This window comes from Hypomesus nipponensis, chromosome 16 (assembly GCF_054491055.1).
Source record: "Hypomesus nipponensis isolate SF chromosome 16, ASM5449105v1, whole genome shotgun sequence".
Lineage (NCBI taxonomy): Eukaryota > Metazoa > Chordata > Actinopteri > Osmeriformes > Osmeridae > Hypomesus > Hypomesus nipponensis.
The window spans coordinates 2,147,501-2,169,898 of record NC_140376.1 but is presented as its reverse complement, the minus strand read 5'-3'; the positions used below and the strand labels follow the sequence as shown (position 1 = coordinate 2,169,898).

Sequence of the window (22,398 nt, the reverse complement as noted above, 5' to 3'; positions counted from 1 at the left end):
AAACTTCAGAAATTCAAATAGAACAAAATTCAGGCTGCTCAAATTGTTTTTAACATTGAAATAAATTAATATTCCAATTTTAAAGAGGTGAATTCAAAACCAACAAATTCGGTGTTGTTTAAATTTCAATATTAAGTATTCAATGCATTTTAAAATTCTAAACATTATGTTACTGATTTGCTTCCTGTTCACACCAAATGCAAAGCTATTTTTTGCGCAGCGAGATGACATGTAAAGTCATGCACACACGCTATTTGCGTCTATTTCACTTGAGTAAAAAAAATCTAATAATAATAAAGCATCTGCCAATAATTTGCTTCACTTTCGGTATGAACACAGCATAACTGGGGAGGTCAACTCCATCAAGAACCACTCAGCTCCTCTGTTTGTCCAAGAAATACTGGCTAACACCATCCTGACACACACTACGGCTGGATAAACTGGAAGGCTGGTGTGGGGATACATTGAGGTCATGAGAAAACATATCTCATTCCAGACAAATCTCCCTCCGTGTTGAGGAGGGAGGCAGAGGCAGGAGGAAGACAGGATCCTGGGCTTCATGGTCTCACTTCCTGGACGTTTCCAAGAATCTCAACAGCTAGTCCTCCTCTCCCCAATCTAAGCTGTGAAGGCTATTTATATTCCTATCAAACCATACACTTGTCAGCAGCATGGTCAGGATACAGGAAGGGAGATGGGAGGGAGGGAAGGGGTAGAGGGAGGGAGGGTGGGAGTGAGAGAAGGGGGTAGAGGGAGGGAGGGAGAGAAGGGGGTAGAGGGAAGGAGGGAGGGTGGGAGAGAAGGGGGTAGAGGGAGGGAGTAGAGGGAGGGAGGGAGTAGAGGGAGGGAGGGAGGTCGGCATTACCTCTCCACACCTGCGAGGCAGAGAGGAATCAAAAGCCTCTCACATGCTCAGAGAATCAGCCCCAACCAATCATCTACCAGATGTGAAGGATCAGGGGAGCACTCAGTCACATGTTAGATTTTTCCTTTGTTTTGAATGCAACATGTGACAATCTTGTTCGTTAATTCATAGATAAATGCCTGTCGTTATAATTTGCTGTAAGATGTTCAAGTTAAAATAGCACATTGCCAGCAACCACGTTAGATCATGTCTTCAAAACAATCTGTGGGCATGATCAAATTAAAACAGCTTCAACCAGAATAATAAACACCAGATAACAGTGGGACTTGGCTTCAGGGTAATCCAGGGTAATCCTGACCATAAACCATAAACAGGTTCTACTGTCTGACTCACTGACTAGCTAGCAATTAGACCAAATGAGCGGGTTAGCAACCACAACAAACATGGAGAGAGGTTGAGTGATGATGGTCTCTACAGGCACCCTGGACCCTCAGAACAACCTTCATGACTAATGACTGTTTAAACTTCATCCCAGCCAGCCTCCCTACTCCTCTGGGTTTGTTAATTGCTCTATTAACAGTCCAGCCCTAGCCTCAGCCTCAGCCCCAGCAGGTCCCCAGCCCCAGCAGGTCCCCAACCCCAGCCTCAGAACCAGCCCCAGCCCATCTCAACCAAAGCCGTCCTGTCCTCCAGGCAGGACAGCCAGAGAGACAAGCCGTGGGAGTTTAATGAGCTCGTATTTCCATGAGCCTGGCTCATTACATTAACAGCTCCAGCCCACGCCGTCGCCTGCCGCATACTTCTGACCTGCCGCAATTTGTTTTTGTATTTATTAGGCTGTCAGGGGCGGCTTCCCGGGCTGCCAGAGGACCGAGTCTGGCAGGAGAAGGTCAGAGCACACACGAGCACAGGCCTCCATTGTGATTGCCGCCGAGCTAGGCTAAGCGGTTGGGAACATGACAAGGCGGCACGGGCGTGGAATGCAAGGCTTCGACTGTCTCCGGAAAGGTGGGGGGGGGGGGGGGGAGAGGGGGGGTTGAGTTCAGAAGCTGCTTTGATAGCGTAAACATCTCTTTCGGAGGATTATGTTAAGTTGTGCGAAATGGCCGTATTCTACGGTGTGACGGTGGCTGAAAACAGCTTTGCTTTCCAGAGGGTGTTCAAAACAATCCGTCCCGTAACGCCGGGGTCTGTAAGCAGCTTTGCTTACGCCTGGTTGCGGAGCTGGATTGTGGAAGCTGGACTGACTGCGAGCATATGTGATCCTGTGTACCTTCCAGAGGAGCAGGGAATGAAGGAGGTCAAGGCTCTGGGAGCGATTAGTGTTGCCTGTTTGTCTGCTTGATAGAGATGGAGTGGGAGCGTGTCAAAGACAGACACCTGGGGGTTTAAAGATGAGAGACAGGACGCTCAGCAGGGTGCCATTCAGGTCAAATACAGAGCAAATACTTCAAAGTATTTCAGGTATTGAACTGCACTATTTATCTGCTCCACTCTGCTCTGTTTATATTTGATTCAAGTCCGGTGGAATGGTTGGAAGCATTACACAACTTCCTGTCCTGGCAGGATGCTTACAAATCGCCAACTCAGCCACAAAAATTCATTCATGAACTCAAAACGTGAGTCCCACTTACACAATGTACAGTACTCACGAGAGGACATGGCCATCTCTGCAATACTTCTGCGATGATTTCAACATCCCAGTTCCCAGCTCACACTAAGAACATGCTATTTCTCTGGACTTCTCAGTAATCTGTAAGTTGGATGTTGTGAAACCAAGGACATAGATTCATAAGGCCATGTGAATGTCTTAGCAGGGAGTTCCACAAGAGAGAGAAGTGCATCATGGGAACTCTGAAAACAGTGTGGGTGAGAATCACACACCTCAACACTGCTGATTAAGAGGTGGGAAACCACAGACTGCTGTTTGGCTCCAGCTGAAACCAACTCCCATTCACTCAAATGACTGTGATGGTAGCAAACACCCTTAACAAGAAGCAGCAGCAACAGAGAGGGAGAGAGAGACAAAGAGACTAAGAGACAGAGAGGGAGGATAAACAGCAACAGAACGATAGACAGACACAGAAAAAGACAGAGAGAGGAGGAGGGGCCAGAAAGGAGAAAGTGAGAATGAAAGACAAAGAGAGAGAGAGATTAGAGAGACAAAGAGAGAGATTAGCCGCAGCCGTGTCCATCTACTACGTGAGTGAGCTGCCTAGAAAGTGGATGTGAGGAGGGAAGAGGCACACCGGTCTCCGCTGACCACATCACCACCCTCTAATGGACACTCTGGCTCCACATCTATTACCAGACAGTTGCCCCACGCAACAGCCCCCCCCCCCACCCCCCCCCGCTCGCCGTCTTACCGGCTACATCTCAATAAACTTCACCTGCCCTCCTTCCTCCACATCTCCTTCCTCTCTGCCCGTATCTGTTTATGCAGTTAATGGCATCAACTCTTAATGACGGGAAGGGTGGGATCGAACCACGAGGGCAGACATCCAGCCTCGTCACTCATCCTGCGTCCGTGGATCCGGCCGGACAGAGGAAGAAGACGAGAGGGCAGAACTGAGATGCCCCCGGTCATTTCTGTGTGTCTCATCTCAAGATCATTCGTCACTAGTTTAGACGTTCTCCTGGCCTGGCACGCATATATAGAAGAAGTACTCATGAGAAATTCCTCAGAGGGGTGGGGCGTTTGGCCAGGAGTCACCAACGTGGGCTTGGACTGTTGGAGACGGTTATTCGGTTTAGTGAGAACACCCATATTACTATACCTCCTTGGTATTCCACGAGTCAAGCTGTGTTTTTGTGTGGCCGAAGCGCTCCGCTGTGCGGCTCAAACGGCTGTTGAGAGGGCTGGGAAGCCCGGGGGGGACCGCGGAACTGCACACACACAATCATCTGAACTCACCAGCAGCCATCTAATCCTCCCCCTAAACTGTGGTACTTACTTCTGAACTCTTGACTGCATCTATTGTGTGGCCCCTCAGAGAAGGTGTTCGAGACTTCAAGACGTTTTTAAAAGACATAGGGGGTTAATCTGGGCCATTATGACCTCACACACTCAGAATGTGTCTCGCTGTGTAATTAGTGTTTCCTGGGTCTCGTGCGGTTGGACCCAAGGTTTGTGTGCACAACGTGCGATTGTTTTCAAGTGATGAATCCAAACAACAGCTGAGTCCTCATGCATTTTTGTTTCATTCAATATGATCTCATTATAATTCTGGGTACTTTTTCTCTTCCCAATGGCTGTGTTTCTTGCCGCTTGCTTGATGAATCCCCTTTACCATCCGAAGAGACAGGTCTTCTCCCATGGCGGAGCTCCAATTGATAATTGCTCCAAGTAGATTTGAAATCACGACTAAGATTTCGTGCGGCCACGCCTAATTGTTTTGTTCTGCGTTGTTTGCTTCTAGTCCCCACAAGAATCTGGCCAGAATTACTCAGCCAGCGGAAATAACGAGTCCCAGGTCCATTAAGAGAGATGACAAGGCCTCATCTCCACATTAATCTGGCACTTAGAAAGGGTGGGGGGGTGGGGACAGAGATGTGGGGGTGGGAGTAAGTGAAAGAGAGGGGAAGAAAGAGCAAAGAAGAGAGGAGAAAGAGAAAGAGCGAGAGAGAGAGAGAGAGAAAGAGAGAGACAGAGAGAGAGAGAGAGAGAGAGAGAGAGAGAGAGAGAGAGAGAGAGAAAAGGAGTGAGAGAAAGACAGAGATGACATCATAACTGTTCCTGTCCTTCACCTTGGCTCATGCGATGCTGCGGTTTTCAGACAGCAGTAATCTATTTACACTCATTCGGCTCCTTAATGATGATTGTTGCACTGATGAAAGGGTTGGCATCTTGTTTGATGATGGATAATTGTACAGATCTACATATGTTCCTGCCAAGACTTCAATTACATTTCTCACATCATTTTCACTCTTAACATTTATTAGGCACATTATTCCTTTGCTTCCTTTGACTTTGGCTATTTAGGAAGGCATGTGTAAATCTGACAAGCTACGAGGGGACTGATTGGAGGGGAAGACCCCACAATGCATTCTTTCTTTGAATGTTCAGCTCTATTTCTCTTCTCTCTCTCTCTCTCTCTCTCTCTCTCTCTCTCTCTCTCTCTCTCTCTCTCTCTCTCTCTCTCTCTCTCTCTCTCTCTTCTCTCTCCTGTATTTCTAGGATTGTTTCATGTTTGTTTTTTTGCAGCAATGGGCTTCTGCAAAGCCCTTTGGGAAATTGCATGTAAAACCAATGCATACAAATCTAATTAAATTTGTATGTTTATTAGTAGCCTTATCCTGGATATTATTGTGGCTTACACTGTCATCTACGTAGCTCTTGTGCACAAAGACAAAACTACAGAAATGATAACTGTAATTATGTATACCTGTACGGCTTTGACTAGGATTAATAACACAATAACTCAACAAAAACAGGCAACATCATACACAAGTCACAGCTTCATATATGCAATTTAAAGGAATAATGAAACAGTACCCTCTAGTGTTGAACAGGCAACATTACCAAGAACTAAAATTGGTGTCTTACGGCTCCTGAAAGACCTGTCAAATATCGCAATTGTTTAATCAATGAAAGGATCACAAACAAATGTACAAACTACAGTACAAAAAGTATTATTGTAATTGCCAATATCTATCATGTATAGACAGATCGAGAAGATAACGATCTTTAAGCAACCCTGACAGAAAACAATGCAACCCACTGTTCTGATCAAGCAAGGTTAGGTGGTCAATGTTCTCGCCAGATCAAAATTCGTCGCTTGGTTGCTGGTGTGAATTGCTAATGACTAGCTACCTACGTAGCATCTAGCTAGCTAACAGTAACTGTCCATTTTAGAGGGTTGTGACGGCTTCGATTATTAGATTTTTCTTCTCATTTAGGACTTACCACTCAGTTAAAGATGTTTGAAGAGGCTAGTGAGGTGTTTGACAACATGTTCAAGTCATCGTTTCCCTTGACTTTCATTGTATTTATCCCAGCGGTTCTGATTTTAGTGTCACCACTTCCAGCCGAAGCGGCACATGAATTCACCGTGTACCGCATGCAACAATATGACCTGCAGGGACAACCGTACGGTAAGGATGTTTATCGCTTTAAACTTCTGGGACAAGCTGAAGTCAAGCATTTGTTGTAAACACTGTCCACACATTAGGCCACCATGAACCCTATTGAAATATAAATCGATTCGTCACTGTTCAGTAGTACGTAGTAGAAGTATCTAGCTAACGTCGTTAGCTGTCACTCGTAGAAATCCAGTGACAGTAGCTAGATGGTTAGCTAGCGGCTATTGCTATCTGTTGTTACATTCAAATCTGTTAGCTGCCCAGCTTGCTTGAATTAATTGTCGTCAACATAATTTAATTAATCATAGGGATCTAAATATCAACATTAGGTTTGATGCTGTTATTTTATACATGCTTTGTAAAATAGATTAACAGTTGCCTTCTACCGTTGTCAAGCTAGCTAGGCATCCGTCTGAGAGTGACATTGGACAATGTGTAAAAATGTACAGCAATGGCTATGCTACAGGGCAGGTGTCATGGACGGCTAATTAAATTACGTCAGGATTTGTAAACTATGAATATTACGCCTGATTGGCAAAATTCCATTCGCACCAGAATCCAAGTTAGCCCACTTTTAATACAACATATAATCCGTTTCAACACATTCATGCTGTGTAATACCTTTTACTTTTCCCCTTTTCTCTGGTTTACCGAAACTCCGTCAAACTCGTACCTGTGGTTTGTGTCCACAGGTACGAGGAACGCTATCCTCAACACTGAGGCTCGTAGCGTGGAGGCGGAGGTGCTAAGTCGTCGCTGTGTTATCATGCGGCTAGTGGACTTTTCCTACGAGAAGTACCAGAAGGCCTTGCGGCAGTCGGCGGGTGCCGTGGTCATCATCCTGCCCAAGAACATGTCCACGATGCCCCAGGATATAGTCCAGGTAACACCTCCTTAAACACCTTTCAACACCCTTTTAAACACCTTATAACACCCTTAAAACGCATTATCACACCCCCTTAAACACCTTCATTCCCGCCGCGCTCCTCTCCCCTCAACAGCAGTTCATGGAGCTAGAGCCAGAGATGTTAGCCACGGAGACCATTGTCCCCGTTTACTTTGCTCTGGAGGACGAAGAGCTGCTGTCCATCTACACCCAGACGCTCACCTCGTCCTCATCCCAGGACTCATCCTCCGCTGCTGAAGGTAGGACGCGCCGGGCCGCACCACTCACAGCCTCACCTGGCCTGGGTTTGTCCTGATACGGATCAGAGAAGGACTGGACTGTTGGAATGATCAGATCTGTAGTGACTGTGTCTGGTCCTAAGTTCTCTGAATGAGCTGATACCTTTATCTATTATAGAGACTATATATATATACACACACACACACACACACACACATCTCACTCACAACTTCCTGGTCCAGCACTAAACCTCCTATGGGTTTAGATGTGACTATGGGATGATTCAAAGCCCTATTGAAAATCCAACCAATCAGGTCTTGATTCATCAGAATAAGCCTTGATCAGCGGCCGTGTATGGACACTTGGGCGGGGCTTCCCTGTGTGTTCAGTCTGAGGAGCTGGGCGTCATGGTGACGGAGCAGGTCTGATAGACTGGATGTTGTGCTGGGTGTCATGGTGACGGAGCAGGTCTGATAGACTGCATGTTGTGCTGGGTGTCATGGTGACGGAGCAGGTCTGATAGACTGGATGTTGTGTCGTCCCCACAGTGCTGCTTCACACAGCCACAGCCAACGGATTCCAGATGGTGACCAGTGGAGCCCAGAGCAAAGCTGTCAGTGACTGGGCCATCACTAGCCTGGAGGTTAGGACAGACACACACACACACACACACAGGAAACCCTCAGCATCTGGAGGTTAGGACACACACACTCTGTCACACGGCATCAGACTAAGCGCCTCGTCTCCCTGCTGTCCCAGGGGCGTCTAGCGGGAGTCGGAGGAGAGGACCTGCCCACCATCGTGCTGGTGGCCCACTATGACTCCTTTGGCGTGGCCCCGGTAAGCTCCGCCCACTCTGCCTCCTTGTTTGGGACGCTCTTGAGAAATTAGCGTCAAACATTAGTGTTTTTTTTACCCCCCCCCCCCCTCACCTTGCCCTCTTTGAAGCGCATTGTAAAGACAAATAAAGTTTGATTCGATTTAGCCGTGTTTGGATCAACCATGCAAGGGCTGCAGGGGGCGCCAGGAAGGAAGTTACTGTTCTGCTGTGTGACGTGTGTGTGTGTGTGCGCGCTGCAGTGGCTGTCTTACGGAGCTGACTCTAACGGCAGTGGTGTGTCCATGCTGCTGGAACTGGCTCGTCTTTTCTCCAGACTGTACACGTACAAGAGGACGCATGCTGGGTGAGATCCACACACACACACACAGCTGTAACACAAACACTCACACAGTCAGCTGTAACACACACACACTCATCCCTACACTATTTCCATCTCCAACATTAGACACCACTCAGCTCTCACCTAATCCCACATGTACAGGAATCTACCTCTTGATGCAGTTAATAACTTGCTCCCTCATTTAGATGACCGGATGCTTCACTGCACTCAGAGTCAATGTGTTTGTAAGAGTCTTGAGTGTGCCATACAGGCTGTGAGTGAGGTGGAGGGGTACTTCAGGAAAGGTGCTATTAAGGAACTGCAGTCTAAGTGTGTGCTGGCCTGAGGGCAGGGCAGGAGATGTGCTCAGTCTATAGATTTTTCATAATGGTCTTTGTTTGCATGGGGCCTGTGGGCATTGCACTAATGCTGGACGCCTTCTATGGAAATGCTGTCAGTGCGATGTTTAGTCCCCGTTAACCCTGTTGAACCTGGGCGTGTCCCTCAGGTACAACCTGCTGTTCTTTGTGTCAGGGGGAGGAAAGTTTAACTACCAGGGCACCAAGCGCTGGCTGGAGGACAACCTGGATCACACAGGTACCTCAACCCTGCAGCACCCGGCTCTCTCTCACAGCACCTGTCTCTCTCACAGCACCTGTCTCTCTCTCACAGCACCTGTCTCTCTCACAGCACCTGTCTCTCTCACAGCACCTGTCTCTCTCTCTCTCTCTCTCTCTCTCTCTCTCTCTCTCTCTCTCTCACACAGCACCTGTCTCTCTCACAGCACCTGTCTCTCACATCACCTGTCTCTCTCTCACATCACCTGTCTCTCTCTCACATCACCTGTCTCTCTCTCACATCACATGTCTCTCTCTCACATCACCTGTCTCTCTCTCACAGCACCTGTCTCTCTCTCACAGCACCTGTCTCTCTCTCACATCACCTGTCTCTCTCTCACAGCACCTGTCTCTCTCTCACAGCACCTGTCTCTCTCTCACAGCACCTGTCTCTCTCTCACAGCACCTGTCTCTCTCTCACAGCACCTGTCTGCTCTGTTTGATCCCTCTCTCCGTCCCCCCAGACTCCAGTCTGCTGCAGGACAACGTTGCGTTTGTCTTGTGTCTGGACACCCTGGGTGATGAAGACCACCTGCACCTGCACGTGTCCAAGCCCCCCAAGGAGGGCACGCCCCAACACACCCTGCTGAAGGAGCTGGAGACGGTAAGGTCCAGCTCTCTCTCTCTCTCTCTCTCTGTCTCTGTCTCTGTCTCTGTTTCTCTCTCTCTCTGTTTCTCTCTCTCTCTCTCTCTCTCTCTGTTTCTCTATCTCTCTCTCTGTTTCTCTCTCTCTGTTTCTCTCTCTCTCCCTATCTCTCTCTCTCTCTGTTTCTCTCTCTCTCCCTCTCTCTCCGTCCCTCTCACTCTCTCTTCTCCCTCCCCAGGTGGCATCCAGCCAGTACCCTGAGGTCAAGTTCTCCATGGTCCACAAGAAGATCAACCTGGCGGACGACACGCTGGCCTGGGAGCACGAGCGCTTCGGTATCCGCCGACTGCCGGCCTTCACGCTGTCCCACCTGTCGAGCCACCGCGAGGCGCGGCGCTCCAGCATCATGGACGTGCGGTCAGTGTCCCCCTCCTCTCGCCACGGAGCAGGAGAGCCTCCTGCTGGGTGGGTTTGTTACTGCAGCTGTCTCTGGCCTCACGCAGCCTCCCTCGCCTCTGACCCCCTCGCCTCTCACCCCCCCCACCATACCGCTCTGTCCCACCATTCCCCTGCCAAGCTCCACCCACCCTGACCTGACCGCTAACCCCGTCTGTCCGTGCAGCAGTCAGTCATCTGTGTCGCTCCTCCATGTTGGCATCTGACGGCCTGTCTTCCAGCCCGCCAAGGACGGGACCGCCCCCTTCCCCCCCAAACGCACAGCCCCGCCCCCTCCATCCACCCCCTCCATCCTGCCCCCTCACCCCCCGTCAGTATCCGCCCATCCAGACCCTCATCCTCTTCCAGACTCTGCCGTGTGCAGGTGCTGTGAGCAGGTGCTGCTTGGTCGTTGTTTAACCGAAGGTCTCTGTCTGCACAGGCCTCATGTGGACGTACAGAAGCTGGGCAGGAACACCAAGCTGATAGCTGAGGCTCTGGCCAGGGTCATCTACAACCTCACTGAGAAGGTACCCACACACACGCACGCACACAGAGTGTCATGTCATTGTTTTGGCAGTTTTAACCAGAGTGTAGATTATCTTAAACAACTTCAACAAATGAGCAGAAGGTCAGTGCTGTGAGTTTGGTAGGCCCTCTGAGAGGATGACTGACTGACTGACTGACTGACTGTGTGTCTGTCTAGGGGGCTCCAGGAGACCTGCAGATCTTCACTGAGCAGATGGTGAGTGGCTGACCTGTCCTGCCTCCACACTGCCTCTCTGTCTCTCTGCCTCTGTCTCTCTCTGCCTCTGTCTCTCTCTGCCTCTGTCTCTCTGCCTCTGTCTCTCTGCCTCTGTCTCTCTCCCTCTGTCTCTCTGCCTCTGTCTCTCTCTGCCTCTGTCTCTCTGCCTCTGTCTCTCTCTGCCTCTGTCTCTGCCTCTCTGTCTCTCTGCCTCTGTCTCTCTGCCTCTGTCTCTCTGCCTCTGTCTCTCTCTGCCTCTGTCTCTCTCTGCCTCTGTCTCTCTGCCTCTGTCTCTCTCTGCCTCTGTCTCTCTGCCTCTGTCTCTCTCTGCCTCTGTCTCTCTGCCTCTGTCTCTCTCTGCCTCTTTGTCTCTCTGCCTCTGTCTCTCTGCCTCTGTCTCTCTGCCTCTGTCTCTCTGCCTCTGTCTCTCTGCCTCTGTCTCTCTGCCTCTGTCTCTCTGCCTCTGTCTCTCTCTACCTCTGTCTCTCTCTGCCTCTGTCTCTCTGCCTCTGTCTCTCTGCCTCTGTCTTTCTGTCCGGCATCTCTGTCTCTAGGGCAGTGGACGCTGATAACTGTGTGAGTGTGTGTGTGTGTGTCGCCCCCTCTCTTCCTCCAGCAGGTACAGGAGGATCAGTTGTCGTCAGTAGTTGATTGGCTGACAGCCCAGCCCAGGGCAGCCCAGCTGGTGGACAAGGACAGCAGCGTGGTCAGCACCCTGGAGTACCACCTGGGGCGCCACCTGAAGGACGTACGCCGCCACTACGTCAAAGCAGACAAGAGGTGAGCGAGTCGGGCCGCACACACACGCGCGCATACACACACACACCTGGTTATAAAGCCGTCTCTCTTCTCACTGGTAAACCAAGCCTTCGTCTGCTCTTACTGAGAGGCTGAGACACACACCTGCCTAGTCTTGTGTTTGATGCATTTTAATCCACGGTTTAGTTCCCAGTATCTGTTTAGGTCTGTGTGTAGGAGGTGTGTGTGTGACAAGTGTGTGTTCTCACCCCACAGGGACCCTGAGTTTGTGTTCTATGACCAGCTCAAACAGACCATGAACGCCTACAGGTGGGTGATAATGTGCTCTCCCTGCTCCATCTCTCCCATCATCTGATCGTCTCCAGGTCTCTCCATAGCTGAGTCTCTCTGGCTCTCATCCCCTGAACAGACTCATTTAACTGTGTCTGTTCTTATTGTTCTTATGTTTTGGTCATTTCGACTGTACTGTAGCACTGTCAGTGCAAGAAAGGCACACTATAAATGTGTTCTGATCTCTTCCAGAGTGAAGCCAGCAATCTTCGACCTGCTGTTGGCGCTCTGCATAGCAGCCTACCTGGGGGTCATGTACCTGGCCATACAGGTGAGGCTGGAGCCTGGGTGCTGGCAAGCCACGGGGGGATTCAAACCCCTGCAGCTGTTGATGCAGTGACAGTGTTAGTGGGAAAGTAGTTTAGTGATGGCAAGTGCTGTTTCTCTGGTTAGGAGATCAGGAAGTGATGTGTTGTTTTTGTCTCGCAGCACTTTGGGATCCTCTACAGTGTGGTGCGTAGGATCACCCAGCCCAAGACCAAGCAGCACTAAGCCACTCCCACTTCCGCCAGGCTCCGCCAATTCAAACCGCATCATCAACCTCCAGCCAATCACAGACAGGACTCTGAACATGCAGATCTCTCTGTCTTGAAAACGCCTTTTCTTTTTTCCCTCTCTCTGAAAATGAAACAATGTCCAAACCTTTTCTCCCTCTCTCTCTTTGTGCCATCCTGTCTAGCGTGATTCTTCTATGATTCTTCCCCTTTTCACCCGACAGCATTACCACCACATATACTACAGAAATTGTATTTGAATTTCTTTTAAATACTTTGACCCACGCATGATTTAACAAAACCAGAGGCCAAACCCTCATAAGTTGAAACCCCTCAGTTCAGCTTCTTCAGCCAGGTTCAAACTAAATGAATTACTTTTAAAAGAAATGTCTAATACTATTTGGCCATCACATGTCATTACTGGCGTCTTCTCGCCGTCTCTGTCTTAATGGATGCTCTGCTCATTTGGCTTCCATATTTACATGCCTTTTTATATGACCTTTGCCCGAGTCTAATCTCAAATTAATCTAAGTTTCTTGAACTCAAATTGAAATGTAATGTGAAGAGTGCATAGATGACTCACGGCCTCGTCTATTGACCTCAGTAGGAAGGTCAAGTGGTTATGACACTGCATCCAGAAACGGATGAATACAAAGATAAAAATTGTTTTATTTGATAAATACGTCCTTTTCCACTGCTTCTTAGATACGTTAGTTAGTTATTGTGTGTGACTTGACGCGTGACTTGATGTGTGACTTGCTTAGATTTCTCTAGATTGACTCCAGAACAGCTGACCACCTGTTCGTAAACTTGATCTTCTTTAACCTACAGACCAGTACAAGGTCTACATTCCAACATGTCCGCCCCCCCCTCCCCCCGACATCCTGTTTTGATCAAAACATGTCCTTGGCCACACTTTGACTTGTTTGTGCCATATCCACATGTCGAATGGTGTCGAAACAACTCCCCCCCCCCCCCCCCGCCTCGCTGCCCCCCCCCCGCTGTCGAGCATGAACCTGCTGACACAGGCTGGGGGGGAGGAGGGGGGAGAAGCGCACGGACTGATACTGACCTTTTGGAGCAGCACTTAAGCTGACCTGGAGTAACCCTGGACTGGTCGTCATGGAAGCCTGGGATCCAATCAAACCACATGGTGGCCCATTACCACAAAAATACACAAAATTAAATACATTTCATTGTATCAGTTTAATCTATCGGTGCATCTTGTGAAGATAAGGAAATGTAAGTTCACTGAAAGGCCGTCATGAGCACTTGATTGAATCCCAGTCAAGGGAAGGTAACACTGAGTGTGTTAGTGGTTAGTCTTATCCAGTAACACAAACATTATTGTGGGGGCATTATAAACACCTGCTGTTGCCTTGTATGGTTTGAATGGACTGGGCAGAGTTTCCTGATCGATCCAGTGGCCCCCCCAGCCCACACCCTGCGGGGGTGGGGGGGGGGGGACTGAGAAAACTCAGTTTTAATTTATTGCAGCTGAAGATGCTGACTCATGCACTGATATAACCCTTCTTCTGACTTCTGTCACTGAGACCCTGCCAGTCCCTCATGTTGTACTTGTTCCAGCTCTGGCTATTGTGCCTGCTCCACAAACACCTGATCTCATTCAACATGACATTGAACATGAATAAACAAATACGTCTTATTTGTTGAAAGAATTCTTGGACTCCAGATCTTTCTTTTGCAATTTACATGTTTTATTTTATGGGAAAAAAAACATGATAACACTGGTTGAATGAAATTACTAAAATTGTATTACAAAAAGGGCAAAGTACCTGTGTTTATCTAGTGGTCTGGTTTAGAAAGCGGTCAGATTGAAACTCTTATCGTGAGACCAGTGGGGCAATGGCAGACCTAACAACAATGTCAGTGGTCCAACAAAACATAATTCTTCAAACACAACTTTCTAATTAAAAAGATTCACGTCATACTTAATTTGATTTTTCACTTCCAGAAATTCATAAAAATCTCCCTTTCCCAAATTCTCCCTTATTTCCTAGTTGGTTTTTTTTACTCAAGAACAATAAAAATAATAGTAATAAATTACAGTGCAATTTGTCGGAAATACCTGCAGGGCCCATGCCCCTTAATTACTACCTCACCCGCCCACTTTATTCTGTCTCTATCACCATTTAGGTTCCAGAACACTTCTTGGTGATTTGGTCAACATTTTGGCACATTCTCAAAGCATTAAATACACACTACCAAAAAGGAAATGCATAGCGTCGTACTTCCTCGCAGCATAATGTTTCCACTTTTTTTTTTTTTATCCTCATCAAGTCGACATACAGTACGTTTGTATTCAATGCTGAAGAAAAGAACTGCCAAATCTGTATCACAAGAAAGATCGATAACTACTAACTATTAATACACAATTTCAGTGTTATTTTCCCCCGTTAAAACAAGAACAACAAAAAAAAAAACATAATTTCTCAAGCGGGAGTTTAACAGTTTAATTTGGTGTGAGTAGTTTCACCTCACGTTTCCAATGTGCATGTTGTCTGCTTGGAGACAGACTGTGAGAGAAAGGGGCAGACATGGATAGAACTCACATGCACACTTTCATGGACGCTACCATAGCAACCCGGAGACCACACGCATTGCAACAACCTCCATTGAGGGTTTAGATTGGTTGAGGGGCAGTTCTATGGGCGTATGTGAAGCCCTCTGTGACATGCTTGCGTGTAAAAAGGGCTGTACAAATTGATTTGATTTGAACCTCCATCAGAACGACCTTGTGTTGAGGAGCTTCCGTTCATCAGAAGGGAAGACCCGATTGAAGACAAAGTGTTTTTGACAACGTGACCAGCATATGATCCCACAATACACACATTTTAGAGAGAAAAAGGTCAAAGTTCACTCCACTTAAGGCGGAGCTTGAGGGGTGTGTGAAATGTTTTGACAGAACAGCCACATCAGGAACCTCCAAAACACCCTCCTCCTGTTCTTTACTGAGGTATTGTCTGATAGAACATCACTAGATAGCTGACACCGTTCTCTGCCTCATTAAATCAGTCATATTCAGATGAGAGGTGGAAAGAAGGAAAGTATTGATGGGGAATTCAAACCTCAGGGCTCTTCTGAACCGTCTGAGGGGTTAGGCTACAATCCGTGTGGTCATCGATCTGCTTCTGCGGTCTGCCGCGTCTTAACATACGGTTACTAACCACTTAGGCTACATCACACTTGGGTCTTCCGTCTGAAACAAGTTAGGATACGCTTGATTTACCTTCAGACGAATTTGTTGGTTTTATAGTCCTGGCTGATCGAAATCAAGCGCACCCCAACTGTTCTGGAAACAGCCTGACCCCGGTTTCAACCACACACAGAGGGAAGAAGGAATATACATAACAGAATCCGTCTACAAACAGTGTTCTCAGAAACAGCAGCAATTCAAAAAATAAAAATAAAATCAATGATGATAATATCAATAATAATAACAACAACAATAATGTCTAATGAAAAATTGAAGCTAGTTACGTGCCCGGCTTTGTGGTTGCTAGCCAGTTAGCAGGAGGGTCTTGGAAGACACGTCCTCGGACTAACAAGGACTCCAGGTTGCCGAGCGGGCGACGAGTGAGCGAGCGTGGACAACATCTGTGGCCTGTTCAAGCACAAGCATGCTGTTCTTCATCAAAAGAGCTTGAATTTGATCGAGAAGTCAGGTCTGCACCCCTTTTGACCAGCAAAAAATGACTGGAGTGCTGCAGCTCTCACACACACACACGGATCCATGAGGAGCACATTGTAATGCAGTGAGGAGAAGGATGGGCAGTCAGGAATGGACTGAGAGTGTGTGTGTGTTTGTGTGTGTACACTTAGATGTGTAGGGCATGTGTGTGACTGTGTGTGTGTGTGTGTGAGCACACTTGCATGTGTATGTCTGCAGTGTGAATGACTAGTTCCCTTTGAAGATGAGTTCAGCACACCGAGAGAAGTTAAGATTACGTAGCTAATAGTATAATTTTTGTTTTCTTCTTTTGTGTTTTTAAGACGGCTTCATAGCATAAGTCCAAAACCATTCAGATTTCATGCATTCCTGGATACCATTATGTGCATATATATGTTTTCTTTTAACCTTGTTGGATTTTTATCTTTACACAACTTAAGGGCCATTTTCTCACATGATCACTGAACCTTAAAACCACCATATTGGTTTTCAGAATTGGTCAATTCCATGTTTTTTTCAACATAATCAATAAGGATGATAGACAACCCAGTCAATCAATTTCAGCTATATGCTGTCATTAAACCAGCAGTCAGCTTGTCTGCTATCATATCAGTGCAACAACAGATGCTATACAAACAGATATTGTGACAGCGTTATTTTCCATACAGGAATGCGAGCAATTTTTCCAATGCCTACGTATCAACAGCAAAGAGAATAATAAATCTAATAAAAAAAGTAAAAACAAAAGTGAGGACCAAACAGAGAAGCGAAATGTTTCCCTTAACACCAGAGTCCTTCACATTTACAAGACGCATCAACCCCCTACGTCGACGAGGCTGTCAGCAAGACGCAGGGGAGGCCGGCAAAGATGGAGGAAGGGATGGAAGGAAGGAATGAAGGATGCATGGAAGGAGGGATGTCAAGTGAAATTGCTATCGATCTGTGCAATGATATGAAAGTCAATCCATGTTGTGAAAACGAGACCGTTTCCCTGCACATTCCTGTGACCCCTCGCGCCCCCCCTGGTGGACGTTAAGGGGAATTACACGTCACTTCCATGATCAGAGTCCTACTCTGCCTTTCAGTCGCACGATCTGAAGCGGAGGAAACAGCGCCCATATTAGGCTGTAGAGGACAGAGGTTCCTGACTCCAGTTCAGGTCCCTGGTCCCTATGGAGACAGTAGCGAGTGACTACGAACACGTTCTTTTCCAGCATGTTCAAGTTGTCTATCGTGGTCTGGCCCTGTTTGTCTACAGAATTAATGTCAGTCTGTCTGTGTGTGTGTCTGTGTGTGTGTCTGTGTGTGTGTCTGTGTGTCTGTCTGTCTGTCTGTGTCTGTCTGTGTGTGTGTCTGTCTGTCCATGAGAGGGCTGTTATGGTGGTGACACGTATTCCAAGCCTACCCTAGGACGTTGGCGCGAACAAACTGGTTTCCTGTAAAACGTTAATGTTTATACTAGACCTAGGTCGCCTAAAAATAACATTCACAGTGTTTGAACTCGAACCAAATAAAAACGTAAAAAAACAAAAAAACAACATGAAACGGCCGAGGATGAGAATGAAAACAAGGTGACAAACACATCACCATGGTTTGGGCTTGTGTTAGCTTGTTTGCGTCAGCTTGTTCGCGGCCCTGGTACGGCCCCCTTGTCACCTGGAACCGTGTGTGGAACAAGCTAGTGGAACCAGAGTTGCTGCGTGCATGGTGAGAAGCCAGTAGGGGGCAGCAGGGAGGTCGTTATAGATGCTTGTCCTTGGTGACTCCATTCTGCACGTGTTTCCTGTGTGAGGGGGGGGGGGGGGGAGGGAGGGGGGAGGGAAAGAGAAAGAGATTGTCCCTCGTCAAGGTGTTGAGCGATTACCGTGTAGTATCAGATACAGAACGAATGTTCAAGGCCAGGCGATAACAGGGAGGTCACATGGGCCAACTCATCACACCAACGCATATCTGCTCACTGGAGCGCCTTCCATCTTATCTGTTTATCAGGGATAGTTACCCAACACTGGGAGCATCTGTGTGTGTGTGTGTGTGTGTGTGTGAGGCTGGTCTGACAGCACGTAGGTCAGTGAAGAGGATCAGAGCAGCCGTGTGCTGATCAAGCATATCTGAGATTATAGTGACATGTGGAGAGGGGAAGGAGTTCCTTGTGTGTGTGTGTGTGTGTGTGTGTAGGATTAGAGCGGCCTAACAGACGTAAAGGCACTGATACTTTTTTCACTGCACCTACGCAGGCACACACACACTCACACACAGATGACAGGTCCATGCTGGTCCTAGATAACTAGGGAATATGATGAGGCAGTCTCAACAGAGGGAGTACCAGGTTTGTGTGTGTGTGTGGGGGTTAGGGTGTGTGTGTGTGTGGGTTAGGGTGTGTGTGTGTGTGTGTGGGGGTTAGGGTGTGTGTGTGTGTGGGGGTTAGGGTGTGTGTGTGTGTGTGTATGTGTGGGTTAGGGTGTGTGTGTGTGGGTTAGGGTGTGTGTGTGCGTGGGTTAGGGTGTGGCATCTCCTCACCCCTGGGCGGAGATGCGATGTCCTGCACCGTCATCCTCGGCCCCGTTGAGCATGGCAGAGGCCCTGGCGGCGATGGCGGCCGCCCGCTGGGCGCTCTCCTCGTCCTCGTACTCCCTCACGTCGTTCACCTCCGTCATCTGGCCTGTCAGCACCTTCACCACGAACAGCACGATGTACTGCACACACACATCATAAACACCACACACGCACACACAAACAGGGGGTAGAAGGTGATCGGTCTCAGACGGTTTGTGACATAGATCAGCTTAACAATCGACTGCGATGAACACCCATCTTTGCGTTGAAATTAAAACCTCGAATTAACCTCGTTATTTAATCGGGCGATGCAAAAGGATGTGATGGAGGCCCATAAATAAGACCGGCGGGGGTGGGAGGGGGGGCGAGGGGGGGGGGCGAGGCGGGGGGCGAGGCGGGGGGGACTCACCAGGAACCAGTACACGTTCATTAGCAGCAGAGAGAGGAGGAGGCAGTTAAAGAAGAAGTAGAAGGGAATGTTGGGCACGGACTGCAGGCTGTGGACGCAGGTGGCGTAGAGAACCTTGAGGGGGAACCAGTAGAGCCGGAACCAGAACCTGGAGGAGAACAGGGAGGAGGGGGGGTTAGTGCTCGTATGGTTAGGATTAAAGTCCCTCATGTCGACCACCAGTCTCTGTGTATGTGTGGCGCGGGCGCATGCTAGTTTGCGTGTGAATTTGTGTGCTGACTTGCAGGGATGTGTGTGTGTGTGTGTGTGTGTGTTTCCTCCAGGTTCACAAGGACTCTTATGGAGAGACTTGTTGCTCTTGTTGGTTAGTTATGCCGGATTTAAACTTTTGTACTCGTTGTGAAATATTTTACTGTTGATTGTTCTTCTACCGGTACACTCTTGCACTTTTTGGGTTTCATGTTGTTTAATCGTACTTGTTTAACTGCAGGCTTTTATGGTTCTTCCCTTTGGAACTTATTTGATTTTTCACAGTGTGTGCTTCATGTTTTGGCTACCCACAATGTTTGGGGCTACCTCATTGTTATGATCAGTGACCTCTGCTCTTTTGTAAAGCTCTCTCTTGGAAGTCGCTTTGGATAAAAACGTCTGCTAAATGCATAAATGTAAATGTGTGTGTGTTTCCAGGTGTGTGTGTGTTTCCAGGTGTGTGTGTGTGTGTGTTTCCAGGTGTGTGTGTTTCCAGGTGTGTGTGTGTGTGTTTCCAGGTGTGTGTGTTTCCAGGTGTGTGTTTCCAGGTGTGCGTGTTTCCAAGTGTGTGTGAGTAGGGCCCCACCAGGTGATGCTGAAGCTGACTGAGCCCATGTTGGACAGGATGTCATGCACCAGGTAGTACCCTCCCCCCCGCGTCTTGAAGTACACATTCAGCTTGGTGAACTCCAGCTGGATGTCGTTGATGTCATGGAGGAACAGGACCAGCACGCCCACGTTGTGGTATCTGGGGAAGGGAAAACATACACACACACACACCTTCTCAGAACGTCCTGTGGTTCCTGGTGGTATTTGCCGTACGTGGGGATCGGTTTTTGGTGGAACCCTGCAGTGTGGGGCCACAGAGCAGAGAACACCCAGGTGTGTCTGTGGAAGGACACCGCATCGCACGCGGTCGTTCGTTTTAGACCACGTCCCCTCCCGCACGAGGGCTAACACTGAGAGGAAGAGCGTTCTGCACACACACAGACACACACACAACCCCCACACACACACAGACACACACAGACAACCCTCACACACACGACCCTCACACACATGACCCTCCCACACACACACACACACACACACACAGGTGTGGTGACAATGCGTGAGGTAAAGCGGTGAGGATGGAGCGGCGAGAGCGGTGAGGAGGGAGGGGAGGGAGGGAGGGGGGTCTACCTGAAGGCATAGGAGAAGGTGATGAGGGCCAGGGTGATGACGTGGTGGACCACCATGACGGTGGAGTCTTTCCTCCAGGCGTCCATGTAGACGGTGGCGTAGATGGAGTGGCCGTAGAAGCTGCCCTGGATGAGGTAGGCGATGGCGATGTCCACCGGCACTGTCATACCACTCTTCCAGTCTGCCAGGGGAGAGACACGAGGGTTAGGGCTGGAGTCACACACACACCAGGCCTCTCAGTCACACACACACACACACACACACACACACGGGTCTCAGTCTGCAGACCTGGCCTAGCTTAGTATAGCCTAGCTAGTCAGGGGAGGAGAGGAGAGCAGAGTGTCAGGTTGTAGATGGCAGACAAGAAGTCAGGTCAAAAGTATTTCAGGCACCTCTGCAACAGAGGGACAGAGGGACAGACAGACAGACACAGACAGACAGACAGACAGACAGACAGACAGACACAGACAGACAGACAGACAGACAGACAGACAGACAGACTGATGAGACAGACAGACTGATGAGACAGACAGACAGACAGACAGACAGACAGACAGACAGACAGACAGACAGACAGACAGACAGACAGACAGATAGACACAGAAAGACAGATGAGACAGACAGGTGGACGGAAACTTTCTCTCAGGGAGTTTGGGCGACTTGCGCTCCCCAGGGATGGAGTTACACAGGGTTATGTTTATTGATCAGACGTTTCCATCATTAAAGATTGAGAGGTACAATCCTCTGCTGCAACGGAAGGGAGATGAGAGTACTGAAGGAATCTGAGCCCTCTCTCTCCTCTCTTACTCGCCCCTCTCTCTCCCTTCTTTCCTCTCTCTCTCCTCTCTCACTCGCCCCTCTCTCTCCCTTCTTTCCTCTCTCTCTCCTCTCTCACTCGCCCCTCTCTCTTCTCCCACTCAACCCCTCTCCCCCCCTCTCGAGCCTGTCCCCCCTCTCCTCTTACTTTTCTCTCACTCACCCTCTTTCTATCTCCTGTCTTCCCATCCTCTCTCCTATCAATATACCACTTCCCTCCCCCTCTCTCCCTCCCCCTCTCTCCCTCCCCCTCTCCTCCAATATATATGAGTGCCTCTCTCTCTCTCTTTCTCTCTCTCTCTCTCTCTCTCTCTCTCTCTCTCTCTCTCTCTCTCTCTCTCTCTCTGTCTCTGTCTCTCTCTCTCTCTCTCTCTCTCTCTCTCTCTCTCCTGGCTCTTCCCCCTCCCCCTCCAGCTCAGGCCTGAGAGGTGGTGAAACTCTCACACGACCACTGATGGTCTATTAGGGGCTATTATCAGCTGCAATAAGGGAGATGGAGATGGACACAAAGCAAAGAGCTGACACACCTCCCCATGAGACGGGCTGTGCAGGGCGCACAGCAGAGCGATGGCCAACCACAGACCATCTGAGGTCAATTAGGGATGAAAGGCTGTCAGTTTGTCCGTTTATATAGTGTGAAAAGATCGAGGCGTAGGGCGGGGGAGGGGGGACGGGGCGGGGACGGGGGACGGGGGACGGCGTGAAAAGGACAGGGCACGTTCAGTCGTGTGCCAGCTCATTGTCAAGCTGGCCTCTTCTGTTCAACCAATCATGCAAATATCAACATATAAAACACAAATAAGTCATTTGAATAGGAGTAATAAAAGTCATTGGGTTTAGAGGCTGCGGTCAGGACATTAGAAGGAGGACGAGTCTCAATACTCTACAGTAGTTTCCTCCCCTCTCCTCCTCCTCCTCTTCTTAGTGAAAGAAGAAGAAACTGTTTCGACACTCCTCCTACCCAGTCTGTCACACTCCCGGTAGGAAAAACAGGGCAAAGTGCATTCTGTAACTATTGAGACACACCCGCTGGTTGCTGGTCAGAGTTGCTGTGCATGTGGGTGCAGCACGCCCAACCCAGCTCCTCCTGACCACAGACAGTCCAGATGCAGTCTGTCAGTCTGAGATCCAAGTGATTTGCATTTGGACTCAAACAAATACCTGTGCCTTCTGCCACACTAGGGAATCAGACTTTCTGTGAGAGAGACAGACCAGGCTAGACAGACCAGGCTAGACAGACCAGGCTAGACAGACGAAGGCAGGATGTGAATCTCTGTCAAGGAGAGGTGATGAAACTGA

General features: G+C 48.7%; 2 protein-coding genes across 5 annotated transcripts in view; one reads left to right on the top strand and one right to left on the bottom strand.

Annotated features, from left to right (window-relative positions):
* Window positions 1-5,667: 5,667 nt before the first annotated feature.
* ncln (nicalin) lies at window positions 5,668-13,878 on the top strand. 4 transcript variants are annotated; one of them, XM_084675725.1, is made up of 15 exons: window positions 5,668-5,959; window positions 6,640-6,830; window positions 6,949-7,093; window positions 7,622-7,716; window positions 7,833-7,913; window positions 8,154-8,257; window positions 8,742-8,830; window positions 9,315-9,454; window positions 9,675-9,853; window positions 10,314-10,401; window positions 10,578-10,616; window positions 11,236-11,396; window positions 11,631-11,684; window positions 11,898-11,976; window positions 12,135-13,878. In XM_084675725.1, exons 1-15 carry the CDS (start codon window positions 5,785-5,787, stop codon window positions 12,195-12,197), a joined length of 1,683 nt encoding a protein of 560 aa, XP_084531851.1. In that variant the 5' UTR covers window positions 5,668-5,784; the 3' UTR covers window positions 12,198-13,878. The 4 variants fall into 4 exon arrangements, with proteins under 4 accessions (XP_084531851.1, XP_084531850.1, XP_084531849.1 ...); XM_084675724.1 differs by having other exon boundaries at window positions 11,233-11,396; XM_084675723.1 differs by having other exon boundaries at window positions 9,675-9,901.
* Window positions 13,879-13,895: 17 nt separating this feature from the next.
* cers1 (ceramide synthase 1) overlaps window positions 13,896-22,398 on the bottom strand; it is a 24,156-nt gene continuing 15,653 nt past the window's right edge. The window contains exons 3-7 of the mRNA XM_084675726.1: window positions 20,284-20,464; window positions 19,688-19,849; window positions 18,853-19,000; window positions 18,408-18,583; window positions 13,896-17,673 (exon numbers count right to left, since the gene is read on the bottom strand). Coding sequence (XP_084531852.1) covers window positions 17,631-17,673; window positions 18,408-18,583; window positions 18,853-19,000; window positions 19,688-19,849; window positions 20,284-20,464 — 710 coding nt within the window. The 3' untranslated portion in view covers window positions 13,896-17,630. The remainder of the gene's footprint in view (window positions 17,674-18,407; window positions 18,584-18,852; window positions 19,001-19,687; window positions 19,850-20,283; window positions 20,465-22,398) is intronic.

Bases quoted from the DNA above. Each gene is read 5' to 3' on its own strand.
- ncln (XM_084675722.1), top strand. From the start codon at position 5,785: ATGTTTGAAGAGGCTAGTGAGGTGTTTGACAACATGTTCAAGTCATCG. The intron at 5,960-6,639 runs GTAAGGATGTTT...TTGTGTCCACAG, and splicing joins CCTGCAGGGACAACCGTACG to GTACGAGGAACGCTATCCTC. The intron at 8,258-8,741 runs GTGAGATCCACA...CGTGTCCCTCAG, and splicing joins TACAAGAGGACGCATGCTGG to GTACAACCTGCTGTTCTTTG.